Raw genomic sequence first — 25,142 nt, 5'->3', positions numbered from 1 at the left:
TTCAGAATACCTGGAACAAGACAAGTGTTAAAGGGAAAGAGGAGCTGAATACCATTAGAAGCAAATGGTAAAGAGGATAGATTTTAAGAATGCATTTTCCAGTTGCAGTCGCTTTTGTCCTTTCATTTACTTATATGATTTCCTGTTTCCTCTCTTCTGGCATTTTAATTCTCCAGTGTCACTCACCTTTGGAGCATGCCTCATTTCTGCACGGTCACTTGCCTCTCCCCCCTTACAACGCCTTTTCCTTCTGGCCTACAAAGCCTTGCCAAAATATGGCAAAGCAGGAAAAGAAAGAGCAGCCTGGCTGTTATTCCTGCATCTTTGTTTAACATTTATGGCATCCAGAGGTTCATTTAATCTTAGCCTCAGCAAAGCAACAGAGTTTAGCTACCAGCTCTTAACTCTAATACAGCGATGAGGACGCCAAATTGAGATTTCAGACTTTTTTTAAAAAAATTGCTTCTTTAAAAGTCTCTGTAGCATCTTCAGAACACTCAAAAGTTGTTGAAAACTGAGCAACAGAATGACTGCAATTTGCATAAAGCCTAGAAGCAATTCTGCCTCACCCCCCAGCTCTCTCTAAACAATCACACAACAAAATTTCAAAGCTACTTAAACACTTGATCGTCCCATGATCATAGTGCTTCAGTGGCCATTTTGGTTAGTAAAATAGGATTTTGATACTCAGTTTCTAGCCAGTACTGACAGCTGTCTAAAGCTAGTGACACAGTAAGGATCTGAACAGAGGAGGTTTAAAAAAACAAAAACAAAAAAAAAAAAACACTTTTAGTGTTTATGGTATTGGTAATTTATGATATTGATAATTAATAAAAAGTTTAATACTATTTCTAGCATGGTATTGCCTAGAGACCTTGATCATGCCCTCTGCCGTTCCCCCCCCCCGCCCCAAACAATAATCCAATCGTACTAGGCACCGTACATCTAATCAAGACTGCAAGCTCTCCTGGCAGATGCCATCTATACATAACTCCTGGCTAGAGAAAAATGCTTATCTCGCACAGAAACAGAGTTACCTGAACAGTGTAGGGACGCTTAAGGTCTTGTTTTGGTTTTATAGGTTGCCTTTAAAAAAGCCCCACTCTGTTATAGTTTTAAGAAAAATGCAAAAGTTTTGCCAAAAAAGTGTTTATGGACAAACGATAATGCACAATTGAATGACCTTGTTTCATGACATTGTCCTCCTTAGTTCAACACATCATTTAATGGAAGAAAAGACCCAAAACAATTTGGCTTATCGACAACTGAGAGACAAAATACATGGCTGTCAATGTCCCAAAAAAATCAACCACCAGAGTGGAAGGAATCATAGAATCATAGAATCATAGAATATCAGGGTTGGAAGGGACCCCAGAAGGTCATCTAGACCAACCCCCTGCTCAAAGCAGGACCAAGTCCCAGTTAAATCATCCTAGCCAGGGCTTTGTCAAGCCTGACCTTAAAAACCTCTAAGGAAGGAGATTCTACCACCTCCCTAGGTAACGCATTCCAGTGTTTCACCACCCTCTTAGTGAAAAAGTTTTTCCTAATATCCAATCTAAACCTCCCCCATTGCAACTTGAGAAGGAGAAATGCTAGAAGTCATTTTGCCTATATACAGAGAGAATATTTTGACCAGCTTCAATTTCCAGCCCTCATGTTTGCAGAGATGGCCTGCCAAATCTGAAAGAATAAATAGTGCTGTCTTCCTAAGTCTGACAACAGCTCCAGTGCCTCTGTTGTCACTCAGTTTTACAAAGCTGAAACACAGCCAAGACTGACTAGTTATTTTTTCCCCACTGCTGATATTCAGACCCCTGGGAGAAGCAGGGAAAGATAGAAATCAAGTCAGTTTAACTTTGCTGGGGGAAGGGCAGAAGTTATTCACTGGGATTTGAGTAGCGGTAACATCCTCTTGCAGCAGCCTGAATATTGAGGCCAGGGTAAAGTATGATAGCAATGATACAAAGCCACTCCCCCACTGCTGCAACCAGTACACCATGAGCAGCACCCAACTGTTCTATCCCTTTAAGCTGCAGGGTGTACAACAGCACAGACGCTTTCTACTATGGCTTTTAAGTGTCAAGTAGATTTTCCTAGCCCTGGTTATAGCAACATGACCATCTAAAGTAAAGAACAGCCATTTGAAAATACATCAGGAAAGAATAAAACCAACTGTCAAAGACAAGAATAAAAACTACCCTCTTCAACTAACATCCACCTGAGACAATCAAGTTCTGGACTGGCAACAGCTGTAAGTCCTATAGATAAATTATCAATAGCCACCATATTCAAACCCTGGATTCTTGTGCGATGGCCTTGCAGACTCCCCCAACAACCATTGAAAACAGGTTTGCAAACAATGCTACTTCATCGGACAGCCTCCTAGTTCTGCCCCTAGACAAAGATGACCCAGTGCTTTTTCTAGAGATTTGCTCCAGGCAAAGCAGCAACAATTCCTACTGAAGCCGCTGAGTACGAGATAATCAGATAAAGCAGCATTCCACATAATCTAGTCACTCAATGTTTAGCGGGAGACATCTGGGTGCAGGACAAGGATGTCTGGTTGTGATCATGCAGGCCCCAGTAGTCTAAACACAAGGTCTTGGGGGGGGGGGGGGGGTGTGAGTTCGTTCTCAGGGAGTTTCAGAACAGCAAAGATTCTAGCAGATCCCAATTCCCTGGTTGCAATAGGAGGATATTTTTACTACCCCTAAATAAACTTGGAAGGATTAGATTTTTATCACTAAATGTTGATTTCACTATATACACAAAGCAAGGAAAAACTATTTCCATCACCAATAATCAAAATTTACAGATAGGCAAAGTAAGAAAAATGCTGCTTGACAACTTTTAGACTTTAAGGATACTCAGTTTGTGTACTTGGACATGTGATGTTTTAAATTTTTGTTTTAATTGTTATAAAAAGCTTTAAACCTTCTGAATCTCAATATCAATTGTCATTAAACAATTATTGTCTCACCCCGCCCATAATTTACTGCCTCTGCAAAAATTTAGATCTAAATATGCTTAAAAACTAAATCAATATTGTCTGTTGACATTATTTAAAAAAAATTGTTATCCCTACTTCTAAAGATTTTTTTTGTTAGGGTGCGAAGGTTTTGATTGAATACACTCCCATACTACCTTGCAATAACTTAGACAAAGCACAAGTTGCAAATGTATTGATGTATCTTTGACTGTTGAACCTCTAGTATCTCTGAAGGATGTTAAAAAAAAAAAAAACCCACACACTACTAAAATTAAACATTTTTAAAAATCAGCAGGTCCAGATAACTTGCCTTCAGGAGTTTTAAAGGAGCTGGCTCAGAATCTCACTGGACTGTTAATGTTGATTTTCAATAAGGCTTGAAGCACTGGGAAAGTTCCATTTCACTGAACAAAAGCTAATGTTGTTCTGTTAATTTTTAAAAAAGGATAAATGGGATTACCCAGATAATTATAGGCCTGTCAGCTTGACATCAATGCCAGGCAAGATAATGAAGCTGCTGCTATGGGACTCAATTAATAAGGAATTAAAGGAGGGTAATTTAACTAATGCAAATCACTGTGGATTTATGGAAAACAGATCTTGTCAAACTACTCGGATATCTTTTTTGATGAGATTGCAAGTTTTGTTGATAAAATTTTGACGTAATATAGTTTGACTTGGTACCGCACAATATTTTGATTATAAACTAGAAAGACATAAAATCAGTATAGCACACATTAAATAGATAAAAAGCTGGCTAACGAATAGGTCTCAAATATGTAATTGTAAATGAAGAATCATCATCGGGCAAGTCTGTTTCCAAGGGACCCTGCAGGGATCCATTCTTGGCCTTACGTTATTTCACATTTTTAATCAATGACCTGGAAGAAGACATAGGATCATTGATAATGTTTTCAGAAGACACACAAATAGGAGGAGTGGGAAATAACAAAGAGGAGAGGTTGCTGACACAAAGTGGTATGGATCACTTGGTGAGCTGGGCGCAAGCAAACAATATGCATTTTAATATGGTTAAATGTAGATGTATACATCTGGGAACACAGACTGCAGGTAACACTTACAGAATGGAGGACTATCCTGGGAAGTAGATAGTGAAAAAGATTTGGGAGTCATGGTGGATAATCAGTTAGACATGAGCTCCCGTTGCGATGCTGTGGCCAAAGAGTTAATATGATCTTGGGATGCAAAAGCAGGGGAATCTCGAGTAGGAGTACAGAGGTTATTTTACCAATGTATTTATCACTAGTACGACTACTGTTAGAATATTGTGTCCATTTCTGGTGTGATCAACATTCTATTTAAATTGTGAAGTTGGAGAGGGTTCAGCAAAGAACTACAAAAATGTTTAGAGTATTAGGAAACCTGCCATACAGTAAGACATTCAGGGAGTTCCAATTTATTTAGATCAACAAAGAGAAGGTTAAGGGGTGGCATCACTGCTGTCTACACTTGTCTACCTGGGGAACAAATATTTAATAATGGGGCCTTCAGTCTAGCAGAGAAAGGTATAGCATGATCCAACGGTTTGAAGTTGAAGTTAGACAAACTGAGACTGGAAATAAGGTGCACATTTTAATGGTGAAAGTAATTAACCATTGGAAAAGTTTAGCAAGGATGATAGGGGATTCTCCATCACTGAATTTTTAAATCAAGTTTGATATTTTTCTGGAAGATCTGCTCTCAGAATTAATTTTTGTGAAGTTCTCTGTCCTGTGTTATACAGGAGGTCAGATTAGAGGATCAGAATGGTCCCTTCTGGCCTTGAAGCCTATGAATCTCTGGTTTAGAGGACATGTTAAAATGAGCTGTATAATCATTTATGTCCATCTTTCACATCAGCATAAATCATACTTTTTCTAGTATGCCTATAAAGGTAAAACAAGTTTGCTAACTGTCCATCTTTGATCCTGGATGAGAACCTGAATATTATAAAGCCATGGTTCTCAGCCGGGGTAAACATACCCCTGGGGATACGCAGAGGTCGTCCAGAGGGTAGATCAACTCATCTAGCATTTGCCCAGTTTTACAACAGGCTACATAAAAAGCACTAGCAAAGACTGTACAATCTAAAGTTTCATACAGACAAAATGAGACAGCAAACAATTTTTCAGTTTTAGTGTGCTGTGACACTTGTATTTTTATGGCTGGTTTTGTGAGCAAGTAGTTTTTAAGTGAGGTGAAATTTGGGGTAGGCAAAACAAATTAGACTGCAGAAAGGTTCCACATAGTCTGGAAAGGTTGAGAGCCACTGTTATAGAGTGCTGCTTGGCTGTACCAGAGTGACCAAATAGCCAGCATTCTACACCACAGCATTTTTAAATTACAGCCTTAGTGGCTTCTGTTCCGGTGGAAGTTGACACAAGTCATTTTTCACCTGAAACTGCAACTGTAACACAAAACAGGCTTGGTGACAAAGAACATTGGATGGAGTGCTGGATGGCATTGCTTGCACTTTAAAGAATCAATGTCTAACAGGTTAGGGAGAGTTTTTGAAAGAAAGAGTTGCTCAAAATTCAAACCAAAGCAAACAGGAAACTTTTTGGGGGCGGGTGGGGAGGAAGGAGGGATCTTATAGTCCCCTCAATTATCTTAATTACTGCCCAAAGTTAGGAGTAACAGGTTGACTGCTTCTCAAGAGGTACTCACACTTGTGTTTCTCAGGGTGAATATATGAAGAATGAAATCCATTAAAGTAGTTGCCATGTAATCAACAAAAAGTCTCCCCCCTTGACTTCAGAGGGTTATTCTGTTGACTGTTCCTACACCTCCAAAGTTCTCACCTGCAGGATCTCTCCTCCATATTATTCAATATCTATATAATGCCTAGGGAAGCTGGTGGGAGAATGGAGTTACATGCTGCTAATGGATGAAGCTGAACCTATCCAAGACTGAGGCAATGCTGGAGAGAAGGTGCTTCAAAAAGAGTTGGTCTGCTCATCAACATCTCCATCTATCACAGCTATCTGCAGCCTTGGGATCCATTTGGACTTAATACTATTGGATCCCCAAAATTGCCATGAGGACAAACACACACATCAATCTTCAAATGACTAGAATGAGATGCAATCTGGTAACTGGGGAATCTCTGGGCAGGGCCTTATTAGAATGAGAATGATGCAACAAACATCTAGTCACAATTGCATGAAATCACCGTTACTTCGGCTGTTGGATAGAATCCACTACAGGGTCTCTGCCCTGATACTCCAAGCACTCCATGGGAGTGCCCCTAGCTACCCAAGAGACCAACTCTTTCCCCAAAGCCATGGCCTTCATGGCAGCTACAAACCACCGGAAGAGTGAAACTGCAGACCAGGAGAGGGAATGTAGTGCTGGGGGTAATTTCTACAGCATAGGTCCTGTTAAACATCCACAGACCTAACCATGCTCAGAATCCATTTCTGTGACTTGGCTTTTCCCATGAGGTGTGTTTTTGTCCATCCCCCCTTCTTCTCCCAACCCAAAAAAATCCTGTTTAAAAAGTTGATAAACTATTTCCTGCACAGTTTGGGAAGGCACATCGATATTACTCCTGAAGTACCTGGGAGGTGCTCAGACAAAGGCAAGGGGAAAGAACAGGAATAATCGATAAGCACCTACTTAGATTGTAGATGCTTTGGGGTAGGGACCATCTTTCTGTTCTGTGTTTGTATGGCACCTAACATCAGGTCCATGACAGGGATTTCCAGGCACTGTGATAATACAAAGTTCTGCTAGTTTTTGTTTTATTTTTATTTCCCTAAACAGAGGGCTCTGAGTCATCAACCAGAAGAAAGAGGTCACGAGAGGGATTTTAAAAATAGTTGTGGAATAGATTAAGTGCAGAGATGAAATTCCCATGGGATGGGGGAGGGGAGAAAGAGAAGGCAGAAAACACAGTGAGGGACAGGAAGAGTGAAAAGTACAGGAAATAGGCTAGAAAACACAAGTCCTAAGGTTGGGGTAAGGAGAACAAGGTCACGGAATAGCTAGAAGACCTAGAGACATAATGAAGGAGGATGTATTACCAGCAGCACTCAGAAGCATGTCCAGGACATGCCACAAGCATGGCAATTCTTCAGGGGGAGAGGAAGAGGAGGGGCTGATTACAGGAACTCTTGAGGTAAATCAGGCACACAGTTTTCTGACAGTAGGGAGTTACAGGTCATGTGCAAATAAGTACAGCTGAACCACTGCAAAGGAAGTAGAAGCTGGAAGAGCAACTTTCAGACAAGTTGCTGTGAGAGGTGAAGCATTAAGAGGCTAGATTTTGCTAAGAAAGAGATGACCAGTGGTTAGTTGGGGACACCTCTAGGAAAGGATTACTAGAATGGGAGTGATGGTTGTTGCATCATGAGCATCACACACACCCCCCGCAGTGGCCAGAGTGCAACCGATTATTGCTGCAATACATGAAACAAAGGTTGAGTAGCGGAAAAAGAGAGAAGAAATATTGGGGTCTGAGCTTAAGAGGTACCAGCAACTCCTATTAATTCCCATCATTCTGATCAGAGTTCTGTGCTTCTCAGATCTTGTGACAGACAGGGAGCAATCCCTTGCACTACTTCAGGTACTGAATTTCCCTCACCTTTTGATTGAGGATGACGTTTGAGATGCTGCATTTCAGTGATAGGAGAACTGGATATACAAATATTTTTGGACCCAAACTTTTGAAAGGTACATTTATGTGAACTCTGTTAGTATTAATTAGAAGCCTTTGCAGCTTTAAAAGTTAATATACCTGGTTATCTTGCCCGAGTCACAATTTATATTTTCACAGCAATAAAGATATTTCTAAACTCCTTAGATACATGGAGCCAATGACCTTTGTTTAGAGTGTATGCTGTTTTTAGTAGTATGTATTTTTAAACACTGATTACATTTCTTAGGCTACATAAGTAATGCCTTTTATACTGCGTGTTTTGAGTTTCACATGTGATGTATCACTATCATATGGTACTTTGTTTTTATGAAAGTTTAACATGTATGGTCATTAACTGAGGTCATGTCCATCCATTTCCCCACCAACCCCTTTCCCAACCTTAAACAGAGAGCCACCACACGTGCTACCGTCCAGATGCTGTTTTGTGCCCATCCTTATCTTTCCATCTATCAGACAAAGAAAATCCAGAGCCAGTTAAGAACAAAGTCCTCTTCCCACACACAATGAGGTGGAATATCAGAACACATTTTTTTGTTGTTGTTAAGACTACTTAATACCAACACTGAGGCAGTCTGCCTAGCAACAAGTTGAAGTTATAAACTCATATCATCCTACTTGTGTTCCCATGGCTACTGTCATGAACAGAGCAGTGGCAGCTGCAGATATCAGGGAAAGGGGTCCCATTAGAGACATATTTAAGATTCTGAGACAGAAAACAATACCAAAAAGGTATGAATGCTGTTTGGTACATTTTCCACTGCAGCCCACCTCTCCACCCCCAAAACTGCTCTGAACAGCCTTCCATTAGAGCAGTGGCTCTCAAACTTTTGTACTAGCAACCCCTTTCACAAAGCAAGCTTCTGAGTGTGACCCCCCCTTATAAATTAAAAACATTTTTTTATATATTTAACACCATTATAAATGTTGGAGGCGAAGCGTGGCTTGGGGTGTAGGCTGACAGCCCCCCCATGTAATAACCTCACAACCCCCTGAGGGGTTCTGACCCCCCAGTTTGAGAACTCCTGCATTAGAGCCTGTAAAATATTAGTGGTTTGTCATCTCAAGAAGTGATTGAGCCCACTGGCTACTGAGGAATGCTGGAAGTGTTATTTGTTTTTTAAAGCTAAAAGTGAATTCACACTACGGTTGTGCAGCATGACTGAAAACAGCCATGAGCTCCTTATGCAACTCTTAGCAGCCTAAACAAAAGATGTAGCAAAGGCCACTTGTCAAAGTTGTTTGGAAACAGCATAGTCTAACAGCTTTATTAGTGTTCCATTCTTTTTTTCTTTAAAAAGTTCAAAAATTGTAATGAAGGGCCCAAGTCAGAGTGCTCTTGATTCACACTAAAGGCAATGAGACTAGAGGGCCCAAAGAGAAAGCAAGGGAGTGGAAGGAATTCCCCATCTTGAGGAAAAAAAGGCGGATAAACATTTAAACTATGAATCCAGACTTTTCCAATCCTGACTTGACTGTTCCCCCAAGATGAGAACATTTCCCTCTAGCAACATTTCCATCTTAATCTCTCACTGTTTATAGGATCTCCACCGGGTTGAGAATCTACAGTCCATGTTTTTTCAGATTGCAATGATTATTTTTTTCTAACAAGGAAGGAAGCCAGCCAGTCACTTATATAACAATATATAGTTGGGCTAATATAAGCAGAATTGCTATAGTTACACATTATTCATTGGCCCATGTTTTTGCAGACTAAATATACAATATCTAAGAGAACAATGTTTTAAGGGCATATACAAACTTTTTAATACCCAATATTTAAATCCAGATTTAAAAAAAAAAAAAAAAAAATCTGTAAATCAGTATAGAGTGAAGTCCAATTGAACTCAGATATCAATCTGTAGTATACAGACAGACCCATACAATAATGGGCATAATCCAGATACCTATAGACAGCATAACTGCACAGATGACACAGGTGGCACGTGGTTAGATTCTAAATTAGAAAGCTATACTATGAAAGTAACAGAGGATCTCTTATGAGAATATCATCTGTGAAACCTCTCCTTACTGAGGAGGAGCTTGGGATAGGGGCACTTCTACTACAGACACCAACTCACTTCCTTGCACTGTTCATTTTCAACACTGCTGCCACCCCACTGAAAGAACAAAGAAAACACCAGTGGCATCCTGCGTGGAAGCTCCTAATTCACCATGACCAGACGTGATGAAATATGAAAATGAGACGAGTATACACCAGATCTTCCTCTGAACCCAGGGAATCTTTGTGATTCAATATTATCAGTCCATTGCAGCCTTCCACTCTCCCCCCCCCACCCCCCATCAATGTAAGAAACTCCATTTACTAATACTTCCTTTTGCAGAGTTCAATGAGTTTAGCTGCTGTGCAGCACTGAATGTTTGAAGATGTTTGGCAGGGCGGGTTAGACACACTAGCTTGGTTTCAATGTACCTACCATACGAAAAGAAGTTAAGCACATCACGATCAGTCACATTTCAGCACAACTGGCATTATGGGCTCAAGATAATAGAAGAAAGTTTCCAAAAGGAAAGTTAAAAACAAAAACAAAAAAGAAAAGGGCTATTTTCAAAATTTAAAATAGAGTCTAAATTGCACTGCAAGGAGGTATTTCCTGTTCATCATTTGAGAAAATGTTAGTTCAAAAGTCAATTTCATATTTTCCAACACATACACACACACACACACTTAAGACCATGGACTTTCACAGTTTGCCATTTGTTTTAGTTAATTTATATAGAGAGGCTCAAAACCTCAAAATGTACAAGAGCACTAAATGCGCAAATTGGTAAAGATTTCATGAAGAGGTCCAGTTCTGCTTTCACAATTGGAAGTTCCTTGCTCCAGGTCCACTGAAGTAACCAGTCACTCTAATTATGTTACAATACAGGCTGCTCAGCACTTAGAATTCTTCTTATTTTATAATTGTAAAGCACCACGAAAATCTATGCCACAGTACCACAAATAAGGAACATTTCTAAAAATTAAATTAAACAAAGTTTCCAGAGAACCAGCTGCCTCAGCTGTACTTGCCTAGCATCTGTTCAGAAACCGATATGGATATTCAGAAGTTCAACTGTGCAGCTGAAGTGTTTTACAAACCACATCCAGTTATAATACTCTGAAGATATGTTACAGGACAAAAGCCCACCGTAAGCGCATTGTACAGTTCCCCTTGATCAGAGGCAAGATTTCTGAGCTAAGAACTAATTACAGAGAGCTCTAAGCCTTTCACTTGGCCAAGTCACAACACTAAACTAGGCTGAAAACAAAAGTTTTAATTAAGAGCAACTCATTAAGTGGCAGAGACCAGTTAGAACAAAGGATCCACTTTTCATAACTATCAAGTCAGTCCCACCATTAATACACTCATCAAAAGGTGAGGTAGTGACAAGTTTATTATGCAAATACTGCATGAGCCAGGTTGATTTCACTAGGGGACCTCATGACCTCCAGTAACAAGACTGTTGGAGAGGTCTCTTGGCATTGCACAACAAAGTGACAGACAGCATCTTTGGGATACTCGCTTCACTGTGCAATGCCAAGGGAAGCTATACCAAGAGAAACAAGGTGAACCATCTAGTTCATTATACTTTTCACTTTGATTCCAGATGGATGACCAATGCCTAACTGCCAGGGAGCTGCACCCAAGCTTCCTCCATGCCTAGGCATGGTCCCACAACTTCCGAGAGTTACTGGGACAAACGTATTATGGGCCGTATGAGCTGGGTCTCCCTGAGGCAAGATTGCACTGACCAAGTCTCTCAATGCTTTAAAGAAATCAAATCGGCTACCAGCAAACTAGCAGGGACTTGGCCATCCAGGAGGCAAAGAAAACATTGCGGTGTTTATATGACCAAAGTGGAGTGCATTCCCAGACCTCCAGCATTTTGAATGGCATCTCCGCACAGTAAGCGTTTCTCCCACCTTCTGCGTCCCTGGATCCAGATGTTTCTAGGGTGCTATTGTAATTCCTCCCTTAGCAGGAATACTTCCCTAAATCAAGAGTGCTCTGGTTTTATTCATTTATTTTTGTAGTAGAGCAGGCAAGAGACTCGTGAGGCCAGTTCTGCTGTAAGCAATCCACAGATGGTTTCTCCCTCTCTACCTCCCCCTGGCATCTCCATCAGAGATCTGATTGAATTAGGGCACCCTCTGGATTAACCAGTCATTTGTCAGGAGTTCATTTCCACCACAAAGAAAACAGGAGCATTCTCTCTGAAGATTACTGGACATAACAGAAGTCTGGAGGTACAAGAACTGGCTCATACTTGTACTGCTATAACTGAGATGAAAGGTACTTAGTTGCACTACAGCCATGAGAAGGAGAATTGCACAGGAGAAATCATTTCTATCTTCTCTGTATTTATAGATTCGGAACAAGGTGTTCTCGTCAAGAAATTATATAATGCTTTTCAAAGTCATTGAAGCCTAAATCTTACTTAAAAGTTATTAGCCATGCAAAAGAGTAAACAAAAAAAAAGTAACTAGGTTCCTTTTTATATTTACAATATTTCAGCGCATACAAGATGACCAAGCAGAAAGCAATCAGGGTCAAGTAGCAAGCACGTTTTTTGCTAGTACTCCCCTCCTCCTCCTCCCCCCACATAAAATAAAATAGATTTCTATTCATCTTTGGGACACAAATTCCCTTTCCCTAAATTTTTCCATTAAACACACAAGTACACACAGCTTTTTGTTCTCTTTTTTTTAAATCCTCAGTTTCTCAAATGGAGAACTCACAATATATGCTGGCCTACTGATAAGTATTGTTTGCTAGAGCTGTCAGCTAGCAGTCAAATGTTTGACTCACAATTCTTTATATTTACTACAGAGGGCAATGGTGGGGGAGGGACAGCTTTTCTCAATGTATTCATTAACTCAAGGCCAAACAGCAAAACTTATCAATATATAAATATTTATAACACACCTAGGAACAATTAAAAGCTTACTTTTCTATTTAAGACAAAAAAGGCAAGTGCTGTGTCCAGCTACCAAGACCCTGGTTTACCAAAACAACATGTAGTTGCAATACCAATGGGTGGGTAGGATGAGAAAGGAGAAAGAGACTGGTAGTAATTTAAGAAAAGATTCTACAAAACTTTGTCCATGTGACCTAGCCCTTAGAGCCCTGCATGGCTACAAAATTTGTATCCATATCCAATCCACAAAAATGGACCATGGATGTGGATATCCAGATTTGCAGGGATGTCCTACTGCCAGTAGCCAATCCACTGAACTCAAGGAGCTACAAAGTAAGGACTATTGATCCACATGCGTAAGTATTTGCAGGCTCATGTCCTTGGCTTTCAAGAATCACAAAGATCATCATCAGGGCCTTGCCACATTTAATTTTAGCCATTATCATTTTAAAGAAAAATTTAAGATCATCCAGAAGGCCACTTTAATTCAGAAGAAAATCTAGTTATTTTTTGGTTCCAAAAGGAATCTAAAAATATATTCTAGTTTTAGTATTTTTCCCAGCTCTACTGAAAACCTCTAGCCCATTAGAGGAGGTTAGACTAGAGGATCCTAGTGGTCCCTTTTAACCCTATGATTAGCCAAAAGGTGAAGGGTTCTCTGCGCACTTTTTAGAAGTTTTGTTTTTATTCTGTTTAATAGTTTGTCATTGTAAATCCAGAGAGTAACTAAGGAGACCTAAATTTTTGATTTCATGTTGTACACTGCCTCTTTGGTCTGATCTAGCTGTAATGTAATTACGAAATCTGAATCAACGTCTTGTTACTGTCTTGCTCAACTTCACTTTATTTTGCAGAATGTAGTTCTGAAAAGCCTTCCTAGTTTAATATTCTTTACTATAACTATCTCACACATGTGCACAGTATTTTTATATATATACACACACAAGAAACAGACTGGACTAACAGGACTGCTACTTCTGCTTCTTATACTAATTTTGATTGTAAGCATTCAGGGCAGGGACTGTCTGTTACTCTGTTTTTATGAAAAAAGAAAAGGATGCATCCGATGAAGTGAGCTGTAGCTTACAAAAGCTTATGCTCAAATACATTTGTTAGTCTCCAAGGTGCCACAAGTACTCCTTTTCTTTTTTCCAATACAGACTAACACAGTTGCTACTCTGAAATCTGTTTTCATGGTGCCTAGCACAATAGGGCCCCATTCTTGGTTGGTCTTTAGGCACTAGCATAATAAACATGAACTTCTGTAATGAACATGATTAATAATAAAAATATCAAAGGTATACTTAACTTTAATGCTGAACTGTAGCTAAAAGCATTTACAGTCCCTATTCTAAAATCATGGCCATGATGCAAAAATCTGTTCTGTACTGGGTTTCAGCCTCCAGTACCGCTGCAAGAGTGCAGATCCTTAGTGTACACACAGTTTTACACTGGCACAGTTTACCCAGGGGTAAGGAGACACTGTTTATACTAGGGGTTTGTACCAATGCAGCAGCTAGAGCAGAGGTGGACAAACTCCAGCCCGTGGGACCATCCTGCCTGGCCCCTGAGCTCCCAGCTGGGGAGGCTAGCCCCCAGCCCCTCCCCCCGCTCCCGCAGCGATGCCGCCACACTGCCATCGCTCTGGCCTGCCACTCCTGCTGGGCAGCACGGGCAGCGTGGCTGGTTCCGGAGCGGGGCTGCGAGCTCCTGCTGCTCTGAGCAGCATAGTAAGGTGCGGGGGGGGGGGGGGCAGGATAGGCGTGGGAGTCCCCAGGGGGCTGTCAGGGGGTGGAGGTGTGGATAGGGGGCGGGGTCCCAGGAGAGCTGTTAGGGGCAGAGGGTCCCAGAAGGGGGTGGTCAGGGGACAAGGAGCAGGGGGGTTGGATGGGTTGGGGCCAGGCTGTTTGGGGAGGCACAGCCTTCCCTACCCACGCTTTCATAGTTTCGCAAGCCTGAAGTTTGCCCACCCCGACCTAGAGTCCCAGCATAGGCCAGGGCAAAGAACCAGCTGGTTTTACAAATCCTTTGTTCTTCCCTACTAGAAATAGGATGTTTGATAAACTGAACCTACAGTCATTGTGCATTATTATAACACTGTGCTATTTGAATGTAGTAGTCATAGGAATTTCTAGGCCAAACAATTGTTTAGGGTTAAGAGAGATAGACTCCAGATAGCTGAAATTAACACAGTTTGACTGGCATTATATTCCAGAAGTACAGTTATTTAGGAATGCATACTATTATTTAAAAAAAAAATCAAATTAAAAACTGAATAGGGACGTTCAGAAGAGAAAATATACATTTTTGTGAACAAAGTTTAACTGCAAAACTACCAAGGTAGTTTGATAAAATTTAGCATTAGTTTTCCAATCTACTTAAGTAGAAGGTAGATGTGAGTATACACTAAACTCTTAATTAAGTCTAAAAATTAGTTCCACAATAAGGGCCCAATCCAAATCCCATTGAAGTCAATGAAAGTCTGCTTATTTACTTTCTATCAGGCTATTATGGACTAAGTACTGCACTGTTTACTCAGGCTGAACTTCCACTGAAGTTGTGTAAGTTGCATTTATTTTTCCAGCTATGTCATACACTTCCCACCCCACTGGAAGAAAGATAAGTCAGTAATGAATGCAATAACTTTTGCATACGTAAATCTACAACTTTAACTGAAAACTAGAACAAAATAAATGCAATCCTAAATGTATTCAGTTCAGTCACAGCAGTAAGAAAAAAGTCACTCTAGTAGAGAAATGAGGTAAGTTAGAGAACTGATTTGCAAGGTTCAATGAAAAACATAAAGTATTTTTGTAACACTTGGCTAGAAGCCAGTAGGATCCATGTATGTTACATCAATGTTGTGCTTGACCTACAGAATGAAAAAGAGGGTCAATTGCTACCTAATAAGCCCTTCCCCCAGTGGTCAACAAAAAAAATGGAGTTTCCATGAGCAGAGAGAAAAGGAGTACTTGTGGCACCTTAGAGACTAACAAATTTATTAGAGCATAAGTTTTCGTGAGCTACAGCTCACTTCAGCAGAGAGACCTTGTATCCTATTCTGTCAATCAGAAGAACCAGTGAGAAATGTCTACCCAGGAAGAAGAAAGGAGAGAGAAGCAATACAAATAAAATCTATAAATAACTATATGAAATGCTGTAACTAAAAAGATGTTCAACCTGAGTATCCACAAAAAAATGCATAAGTTAATTGATTTGGAGAGACTGCAACAGTGTAAAAAATAGAGAAAAAGCAACCTATTCCATTAAATAAAAAGGCACCCAAAACATCTTCATTCTCAAGAAAATACATTTCAGAATTTAGATTGATCTAATAAGTCAATTAACAGCAGGAGTTACTCTCTCTGGTTTGTTCTGAGAAATGAACTATTGTTATTTTCAAGTCGTGTGTTTTGTTTTGTTCTTTTAAGCTGAGAGGTACAGAGGATTCAATTAAGTTTGAGAAATGCAAGAGGCAACTCCAAGTGTTAAGACCTCCAGACAGTAGGAAGGTTTTCCACTAGCTTTAACCAACAGTTACAAAAGAACAATTAAAAAGCACATTTAAAAACTAAGGAAGTCGACAGTCTACCTCTACACACACAGCTGTAGACACGTCTATACTAAATTGTCTGAATCACATGCCTTCCAGTACAACTACAATTCCTTTGTTTGCTCACAATTTTCTCCCATACCACTTTAAATTAGCTTACAAAGAACTGCAGCAGAATAGATGGAATGTGGAACATTTTGGCAACCAACTGGTTCTTTTTAAGAATTTTTTTTTTAAAACAGCCACATTAGTTTGACTAAAACAGCCATAATCGAATACATTTCAAAAAGAGGAACAGGCATTTGTGACTTCATCTTTTTTATTTCTACCCTTATGGTCGAACCCACAAACATATAAATCGTGTGGAGGGGGAGCGGAAATCTAACTGCCATTTACGGTCTCTCCTAGCCAAATCAGCTTCCTTGCTTTTCTCCCTGTTTGCAAAGCGCCCTCTGGAAAAGCATCTAGACTTCTTTTATTAACCGTTGGGGGGGGGGGGAAATCGTGGTTCTTCTCTGGCCCTGAATATCTCGTTTTGGGGGGAGGAGGGATGTATTTTTTAAAAGTACTGGGGTAGGGGAATAGAAAACCCACTAAAGGATTCGATTTCATATTAGTTGCCAGGGAATCTGATGAAAGTCCTTTTAATTAGTGCCACGCTACTCTCCTAAAGACCCAGATCCCAACCCGATCGTTGTGAATATGAAACTAACCACACCTGAAGAAAGGGGGGGGGGGGGAGAAAATAGCACAGCTAATCCTTCTTGCTTCCGTGCCATAGAGTGAGATATTCATATTTCCCTGGGGGAGGGCGGGGGCGAGGAGGGACGTAAATAGATCTATAGCTATAGTTTTGGTTCTATTTCATGGAAAAGGAAAGATCTCCCTCTCCCCCTCCCCCCCCCCCAATCTGGAGGCACGTTTCCCCTACACGTTCCCCCCTTGTTGCTGTTCTTTCCTTGGACAGCAGGGTGAACACACACACACACGCAAAAGTTGTTGATTTTCCCCTCCCTTTTTAATTACCAGAAATCTAATGCCACAAAGTGACCTCTCCCACACCCCCCAATAAAACAGTCTTACGTCCAGCGGCTCAATCCAAACACTAACCCCAATTCCCAAAAGCAGGATGTCGGATCTCCAGCCGGACACACACACACACACACACACACACACAGCCGTTGGCGGCTCTTACCCCACTCACACACACAAATGGTGCTGAATCCTTAGGAGACACTGGAGACACAATAACTCACCCGGATCAAAATCAGGAACCACGGCTTGGTACTGGGCTCCAACTCTCATGCCGCCTCCTGCTGAGATGTCAAAGAGAGAGAGAGAGAGAGAGACCGGGTTAGAAAGAACGTGCTTCATTGATTCGTGTGTGAGAGAGAGAGAGAGATTAACAGAGAAAATCCCGGAGCGAGTTTGAGGCTCCCACTTCAGCGGACTTACCATGCTCTTCATCACTAGAGGAGCCAGAGCTGCCTTCCTCCCAGGAGTTGCTGCTGCTATTTCCATTGGGCGCTGCTGCCGCCAAACTTTTATTATTCCCATTATTGTTGGCACTGGTGGCGGCGGTGGCATTATTATTCCTGCCTCTTCTTTTCCCTGAGACCTCTGGGCCCTTCTCTATCATGGCTGGCATTTGGGGGTGAAACTGGCAGAGAGATCAGAGTTAACTCGGGGGGGGGGGGCTGCTGGAGGGGGGGGGGAGAAGGGGCTGCTAGAGCCTGGGAGCAGCAGCTGGTAAAGCCCCCGGCTAGGGGAGGAGGAGTGGGGGGGGGGGAAGAGAGGCTGAGGCGCTTTCAGTGTGCGGCCGCTTTAAATCCCCTGCACGGCGAGGGCTAGAACTTTGAGGCTCATCCCAGCGCTGCACTTCCCTGCACTGGGACGCTCGTCAACCTGCGCTGCTGCCTCACCGCGGCCCCACCTCCCCCTCGGCTCCGGCGCCCTCCCATTGGCGGCCCCCACATTTTGGGAGGCAGGTGCCTTTGCCATTGGCCGTCCCGCCCCGTCCATCAACCCGGCCCGGCGCTTCCGTTTGTCATGTTAGGTGGAGGCGCATCGCCCGCTGTACGTGGTTGGGTTTTGCAATCTCTACGCCCAGTGATACATCCCCTTCCAAGGCTACATTGTATCGGGGAGGGAAGTGGGGGAGTTTCACGCCGTGGCCCCAGAGGCGCGGGGGAGGGGCTCGAAGAGGGGGAGGGGGATCAGGCGGAGGGGCCCCCGCCGGGGGGGGGGGCTCCGAACCTCGTGCTTTGAACTCGGCAGCAGTCGGGGCTGGGGACTATTTTCCTCCCCTTGGCGGAAGGTTACGCGGAACACGCCGCTCAGTTTGAATGGAACCCCCATACAAAGAGAGAAACTAATTGCTACAAAGTGGCCCCGGGCTGGGGCCGGCCCCTCGCGGGGGAGGGGCGGCACGGGGACCAGGGTGGGGAGACCTGCCCAGGCTTTGGCCGGGCAGAGTCGCCCCTCGAGCGCTACGAGGAGATTGGCCGGTCGGGGAGGAAAAGTCCTTGCAATTGCTGGAGTTCGCCAAATTGCCCCCTCGGTGGCGCCGCGTGGGGAGGGAAGATCAGGGCATTAGGCGGAGGGGGGGGGGGCAAATCAGCAGCCGCTACCCCACCCACCTGAGCAGCAGGCGCCTGGCCAGGGGACAATGGGCAACAGACAGAGTTTAATGAAACACAATAAAAGCTGGAGGGAGGTTGATGCTGGCCGACTGGCACTGAAGGAAGCAGGGTGCCACCCAGGTGGAGGGATCAGTCCTTGCATAGCTGATAGCAGGATCAGGCCCTTGAGGGCCAATCCTGCAGACTCTTGGCCATGTGACAAGGTTTGTTCACAAGAGCTGTCCCAGAAAACTGCTCATGCATGTCTGCAGGGTCAGATTCTTAGTCCCAGATCCCCAAAGGCACCCACTACCTTTAAGGATCTGGGCCTTGCATCTTATAGAAATAAGGTCCTTGCCATGAGGAGTTTGCAGTGTAAGCGTCTGACCCTGTAGAGCTTTCTCTTGTGACATCAGCGGGCTTGCTCCCATGAAAACTGCTCTTCTGAGGATTCCCTCATTGGGCCCTGACAGACCATATGGCTCACAAACCATATATCACACTCCACATTTCTTCCACTTCCAACCTGCAAACAGCTACGGGGGCAGACACTTTTGCCTGTGTTGATTCAACAGCACGACAGGGGTTTTGAGCCTTAATCCTGCAAGGAGCTCGGCTCAGACAAAAATCTGAGCCCACAAAGACTCCTCTTTACTGCTCTAGGGCTTCACATGAGTGCAGGAATATATCCACATGGATGCAGTTGCAGCATCAGCAGCAGGGACTTTCATCTTCATACCTGTTTGTACAGTGCCTGCTGCAACGTCTGATCCTAAACTGAGTGGTGCTACAGCAATATCAATATAGCAGCAACCAGTTTGCTAGGGCAGCGGCTGTGAAAGGAATGAGGACAAAACAAGCAGGGAGAAAGAAGTGAAGCAGTAAGAGCACTTTTCCTTTCTCTCCCTTTTCCACTGAATGTGAATGATGGGTTTTTTTAGGGGGATGGTGGAGGGGGGACAATGACACTTACTCCTACTTTGGGGGGAAAAAATTAGGACTATCCCTGCCAAAGAGAGAGAGTTGGAATGCACAAGCTGTAAGAGTGTATTTACTATTTGAACAGTACAGTACCATGAGGTAAAGTAAAGTAAATCTAAGATGGGTTGTACCTTCTATTGCTAATTCAAATTACCTCCTGCAGCAGCTATTTTTTATTGGTCAGTAGCACAATTAAAGCTGCAATTTGACTAGCTGCAGCTATCTGAATGTCAGACAAACTGTCTCCAGTCACACCCCACCTCCCCCACCCCTCATTTAAATGTGAGGGAACTTGAAAAGGGCAGAGAGAAAGCCTGCTGATCAAGATAGTGTATGAATTTTTTTTTTTAAATTTGGCTTGTTTACTATTTTACTGTTTACTCCGCCTTACAGGTCTACACAACACAGTTTTGTCAGGATTGCTATGTTGATTAGGAGTGTGAATTATTCACTTAAAAATTTAAGTAAACCAAATTAAGGCCACCTCAATTCTGAATGATAGCATTGAAAGAGGAATTTAAGGACTTGTCTACATAGAGGAACAAGAAAATTAATTCAAATTAACTTTTAAATCAGATTAGTTAAACCCCATTAAAACCTCTGTGTGGATGCTCTTATTCAAAATTAAAGTATTTACTTAACTAAATTGAATTAAAGTCAATATAATTCTGAATGTGTCTATACAGGCATTTAATGCAGGAGAGTCTAAAAGTTAATTTGGATTAATTTTCCTTGGGGCTTGTCTTCACTACTGAGGAGATCCATGCTGTTGCAATCGATGCAGTGGGTGTTGATTTAGCAAGTTTAGTGAAGTTCCACTAAATTGACAGCTGCGTGCTCTCGGGGAGCTGGAGTACCAGAGTTGACCAAAGAAGAGTAAGGTAAGTCAATGGAAGAGTGGAAGGAGTAAGTTGACTTAAGCTACGTTTGTGATATTGACATGAACTGTGACCATATAGATCATTGTTGCACCAAATCTTTTACCAATGGGGTCAAGTAAGGTGTCTATGGAAAGGTTGTAATTTTACTGGTTATGATTATGCTTTGTGTGCATCATTTTTGTATTTAAAGTTATGAATATTGGCTATGTGCTTGTATCTCCATGATTCTCAGTAGCATCAGTGAAGCATTTGATCAGCTTCTTGAGAAAGGAGTATTCTGAGTAAGTGCCCAGTCAAGAAACACTTGACAATGGACTTTGGGAGATGCCAGTCGACATCTGAGCATTTCTGTGAACATTCAAACTAACCTGTAAACAATGGTGTTAGCCTGCAAAAAGCTGAATCGTTCATGGACATGTGACTTACCCAGGTGGCTACAGACTCCATCTTCTTGCTGTGATTTTGCACAGAAGAACAAAAGGGGGTTTTGCCCACAAGAGAGAGAATATAAAAGGCCCTAGAAGCCCCTCCATTTTGTCTTCAGCTGGCTCAAGGGATGGCCTTTCCAACTCAAAGATGCCTGAAAGAAATTGGGACAAAGGACTAACTATGGGGGTGAGAGCAATTGCTGGATCCAGGCCATAAACCACAACATTGGTCTGAAAAGGATTGGGCCCAGACTAGGAAGAAATCTAGTCTGTGAAAGCAGCTTATTGAAACATCTCTGGATGAGAGATTTGCCTGTATTCAGTTTCCTACTGTATTAGGCTTAGACTAGTGTGGTTTTTTTTTTTATTTTGCTTGGCAACTTACTTTGTTCTGTCTGTTATTACTTGGAACCACTGAAATCCTACCATTTAATATAATCACTTTTGCTTATTAATTAACCCAAAGTAAGCAATTAATACCTGGGGGAGCAAACAACTGTGCATCTCTCTCTATCAGTGTTAGAGGGCAGAATTTATGAGTTTATCCTGTATAAGCTTTATACAGAGTATAATGAATTCATTTGGGGTTTAGGTTCCCAGAAAGGTTGAATACAGGGTGCTGGGAAAGTCCCTGTTAACTAAGAAGCCCCTGAGTTGAGTGGATCTCAGTTTCAGTGAACTGGAGAGGTGTGGCCCAACCCCTGGGTCTGGGCTGAAGCTGACTGGAGTATCTAACTCAGCAAGACAGGATTGGAGGGGCGCCTGTTCCGGCAGGAGGGTTGTTCTCAGTGGTATTCCAGCACATCTAGTGACAGTCTTGAGGGAGTTTGTGACCAGCCTGTCACAATGTCAACTCAAGATACATTATTCTTGTAGCTGGAGAGGAGTAGGTTTACCCCAGTAGTGAAGACAAGCCCTTAACACACTACAGCAACATACCTTCCATTGACCTAATCTGTATACACAAGGGTTTAAGTAAAATTAACAATGCTACTCAGGGAGTGTGGCTTTCATACTTCTGGACAATGTAGTTATATCAACCTAATTTTCCAGCGTAGACCAGGCCTAAGTGTCCCCATGTAAACAACCCCAAAATTTTACTTCTAGATAGCTGCTTATCTTATCAAGAGAGTCTTGTTTAATTTTCATAACTATACTTTCTCCCTTGAAACTGGACAGAGAAATATATAAACCAGCCCCTGTGAAATATATATCAGTTTCCTTCAGAATAATGTCCTCTTGTCTATATTCATCTCCATCACATACTCAAATTATGTCTACACTTAAAACACTACAGCATGACAGCTGCAGTGACATCTGTAGCACATCAATGTAGACACATACTGCAGTGACAGGAGAGGTTCTCCTGTCATTGCAGTAAATCCACGTCCCTGAGAGGCAGTAGCTAGATGAAAGAATTCTTCAGTCTATCGCTCTAGCATTAGCTACATAGGGACTTAGGTCTGCTCAGGGATGTGGATTTTTCACACCCGTGAGTTATGTAGCTGGGTAAATCTAATTTTCTAGTGTAGACCGGCCCTCAATGTATACATTTTATATATGTACACAGTAGAACCTCAGAGTTATGAGCACCAGAGTTATGAACTGACTATTCAACCACACCTCATGTTGAGCCCAAAGTACACAATCAGGCAGGAGCAGAGACCTCCCACAAAAAAAGCAAATAAAGTATAGTACTGTGTTAAACTACTAAAAACGGAAAACAGCATTTTTTTTTCTGCATAGTAGAAGTTTCAAAGCAGTGTTAAGTCAATGGTCAGTTGTAAACTTTTGAAACAATAAAGTTTCGTTCAGAATTACAAACGTTTCAGACTTACCTTGGGAATGGAGGTTGTTAGTAACTGAGGTTCTACTGTACAATCAGTATATATTTATCTCAAATTTAGTACACACATTAGTAGCTGCAAGCCTGTGGTTTTGCACAGGTGTAATTCATAAAGTCAAAACAAAAATTGGACAGTAACAAACCACAAATCCCAGCGATTATTGGAATATCACCAAATTCAAACAAAAATAGCTCTCAACTAGGCTTGTAGCTGTTCCCATTACTTCAGACTGACTTGACATTCTAGGCTCCATAGTGAATCCGGAAATCTTATATATAGACACACATACGGTTTGTGTGTGTTTATCTTTTATATATAAAATCACAGTATACATGTGCACAAAGAAAAAATCTAGTTTTATATTCTCCCCCAGTATATTGTAAAAATGATTTTTTGTAGTAAAAATTTTCATTAATTCAAAAAAAACTAATTTCACAACAGCAATTTCTGGTTCCACTTTTTTTCCCTCCTCTCCAAAAGGATGTTCTAAATCACAGGAATAATAAGTGATGCTCTCAAGCTTCCAGCATGGCAGCTGCAAATATTTCTTGGTGCAAAATGTGTTAGTTCTACAGTATAATATACACATTGCATGAGAGATAGAAATGCAAACTTGGCAGAATGTTAGTTATCCTTTTCTGTAGTCTAGGCTCCAGTATTTCTACTTCAGAAACGTGGGTGGTGGGAATAGTTTGATTTTCCTTTGAAAAGGAGTTTGAGTTAGATTCAAAAAGGAGTTTATGTTGACACTGGGGCCCAAGCCCTGAAAAGACTACTGCATATGCTTACCTTTACACACTTGAGTAGATCTGTTTAACTCAGGACTAATGTGCTCAAAGTTAAGCATGTGCATTAGACTTTGTAGGGTCTAATTTTGTATTTTTTCCTATTATCTCTTATATCACCTTTGACTATGCTGAAAATTAGGACTCAATTAAAATATGGTTTTATATTATGTATTTTAGGAAAGTAAAATCAATATTTTATCATTAACTGCTCAAACTTACTGCCAATTTTATAAAATCAATTTTCTAACTCAACCCAATTGTACTACACTTACATTAAGTAGCATTTACTAGGAGTTTCGCCATGGATTTGATTTGGAGTAGGATTAAGTCCCATATGTCCCTACCCCTGCACAGAATACAAGTGACAGGGTGGGTGAGGTCAAACGTTTTATTGGACCAGCTTTTGCTGATTAAAGAGAAGCTTTTGAGCTGCACAGAATTCAGAGTTCTGTGCAGCTCAAAAGCTTCTCTTTCACCAACAGAAGTTGGTCCCATAAACAATATTATCTCACCCACCTTGTCTTTCTAATAGCCTGGGACCAACACAGCTACAACACAGCCATGTACATTGGCCAAACCAGACAGTCTCTACGCAAAAGACTAAATCAGAGGTGGGCAAACTACGGCCTGTGGGCCACATCTGGCCTGCAGGATTGTCCTGCCTGGCCCCTGAGCTCCTTGCTGGGGAGACTATCCCCTGGCCCCTCCCCCACTGTCCCCTCCTCCCCCGGAACCATGCTGCCACATGGGCAGTACATCTGGCTCCAGCCAGGCGGGTGGCTCCAGACATGCTGCTCTGAGCAGCATGGTAAGGGGGCTGGAGCATTGGATATGGGGAAAGGAGTCCTGGGGGGCAATCAGGAGACAGGGGTGGTTGGATAGGGGGTGAGGTCCCAGGGGGCAGTCAGGGGATAATGAGCAGGGGGTTGGATGGGTAGGGGGTTGACGGAGGCAGGAAGTGGGAGGGAGAGGATGGGGCAGGGGCCAGGCTATTTGGGGGACACAGCCTTCCCTACCTGGCCCTCCATACAGTTTTGGACTCCGATGTGGCCCTTGGGGCAAAAAGTTGGCCCACCCCTGGAATAAATGGACACAAATCAGACATCAAGAATTACAACATTCAAAAACCAGTAGGAGAACACTTCAATCTCCTTGGATACTCAGACTTGAGTGGCAATTCAACCAAAAAAAAAAAAAACTTCAGAAACAGACTCCAATGAGAAACTGCAGAACTGGAATTAATTTGCAAACTGGACATCAAATTAGGCCTGAATAAAGGCCGAGAATGGATGGGTCACCACAAAAATTAGTTTTCCCCTGCTGATACTCAGCCTTCTTGTCAAATGTTGAGAGCAGCCCACTTCCACCTTAATTGAATTGGCTTGTTAACACTGACCACCCCCACTTAAGGCAACTCCCATCTTTTCATGTGCTGTGTTTATACCTGCCTACTGTATTTTCCACTCCATGC

General features: G+C 42.1%; 1 protein-coding gene across 2 annotated transcripts in view; it reads right to left on the bottom strand.

The window, feature by feature from the left end:
* Window positions 1–18,080, bottom strand: part of RCOR1 (REST corepressor 1) — a 135,028-nt gene extending 116,948 nt beyond the window's left edge. The window contains exons 1-2 of one of the 2 annotated variants that reach the window (XM_038406611.2): window positions 17,581–18,080; window positions 17,382–17,441 (exon numbers count right to left, since the gene is read on the bottom strand). In XM_038406611.2, coding sequence (XP_038262539.1) covers window positions 17,382–17,441; window positions 17,581–17,773 — 253 coding nt within the window. In that variant the 5' untranslated portion in view covers window positions 17,774–18,080. The remainder of the gene's footprint in view (window positions 1–17,381; window positions 17,442–17,580) is intronic. The other variant, XM_038406610.2, reaches the window with a different exon arrangement.
* Window positions 18,081–25,142: the final 7,062 nt, after the last annotated feature.

This window comes from Dermochelys coriacea, chromosome 6, assembly GCF_009764565.3.
Source record: "Dermochelys coriacea isolate rDerCor1 chromosome 6, rDerCor1.pri.v4, whole genome shotgun sequence".
Classification (NCBI taxonomy): domain Eukaryota; kingdom Metazoa; phylum Chordata; order Testudines; family Dermochelyidae; genus Dermochelys; species Dermochelys coriacea.
This window is presented reverse-complemented; position numbering and strand designations above follow the sequence as displayed.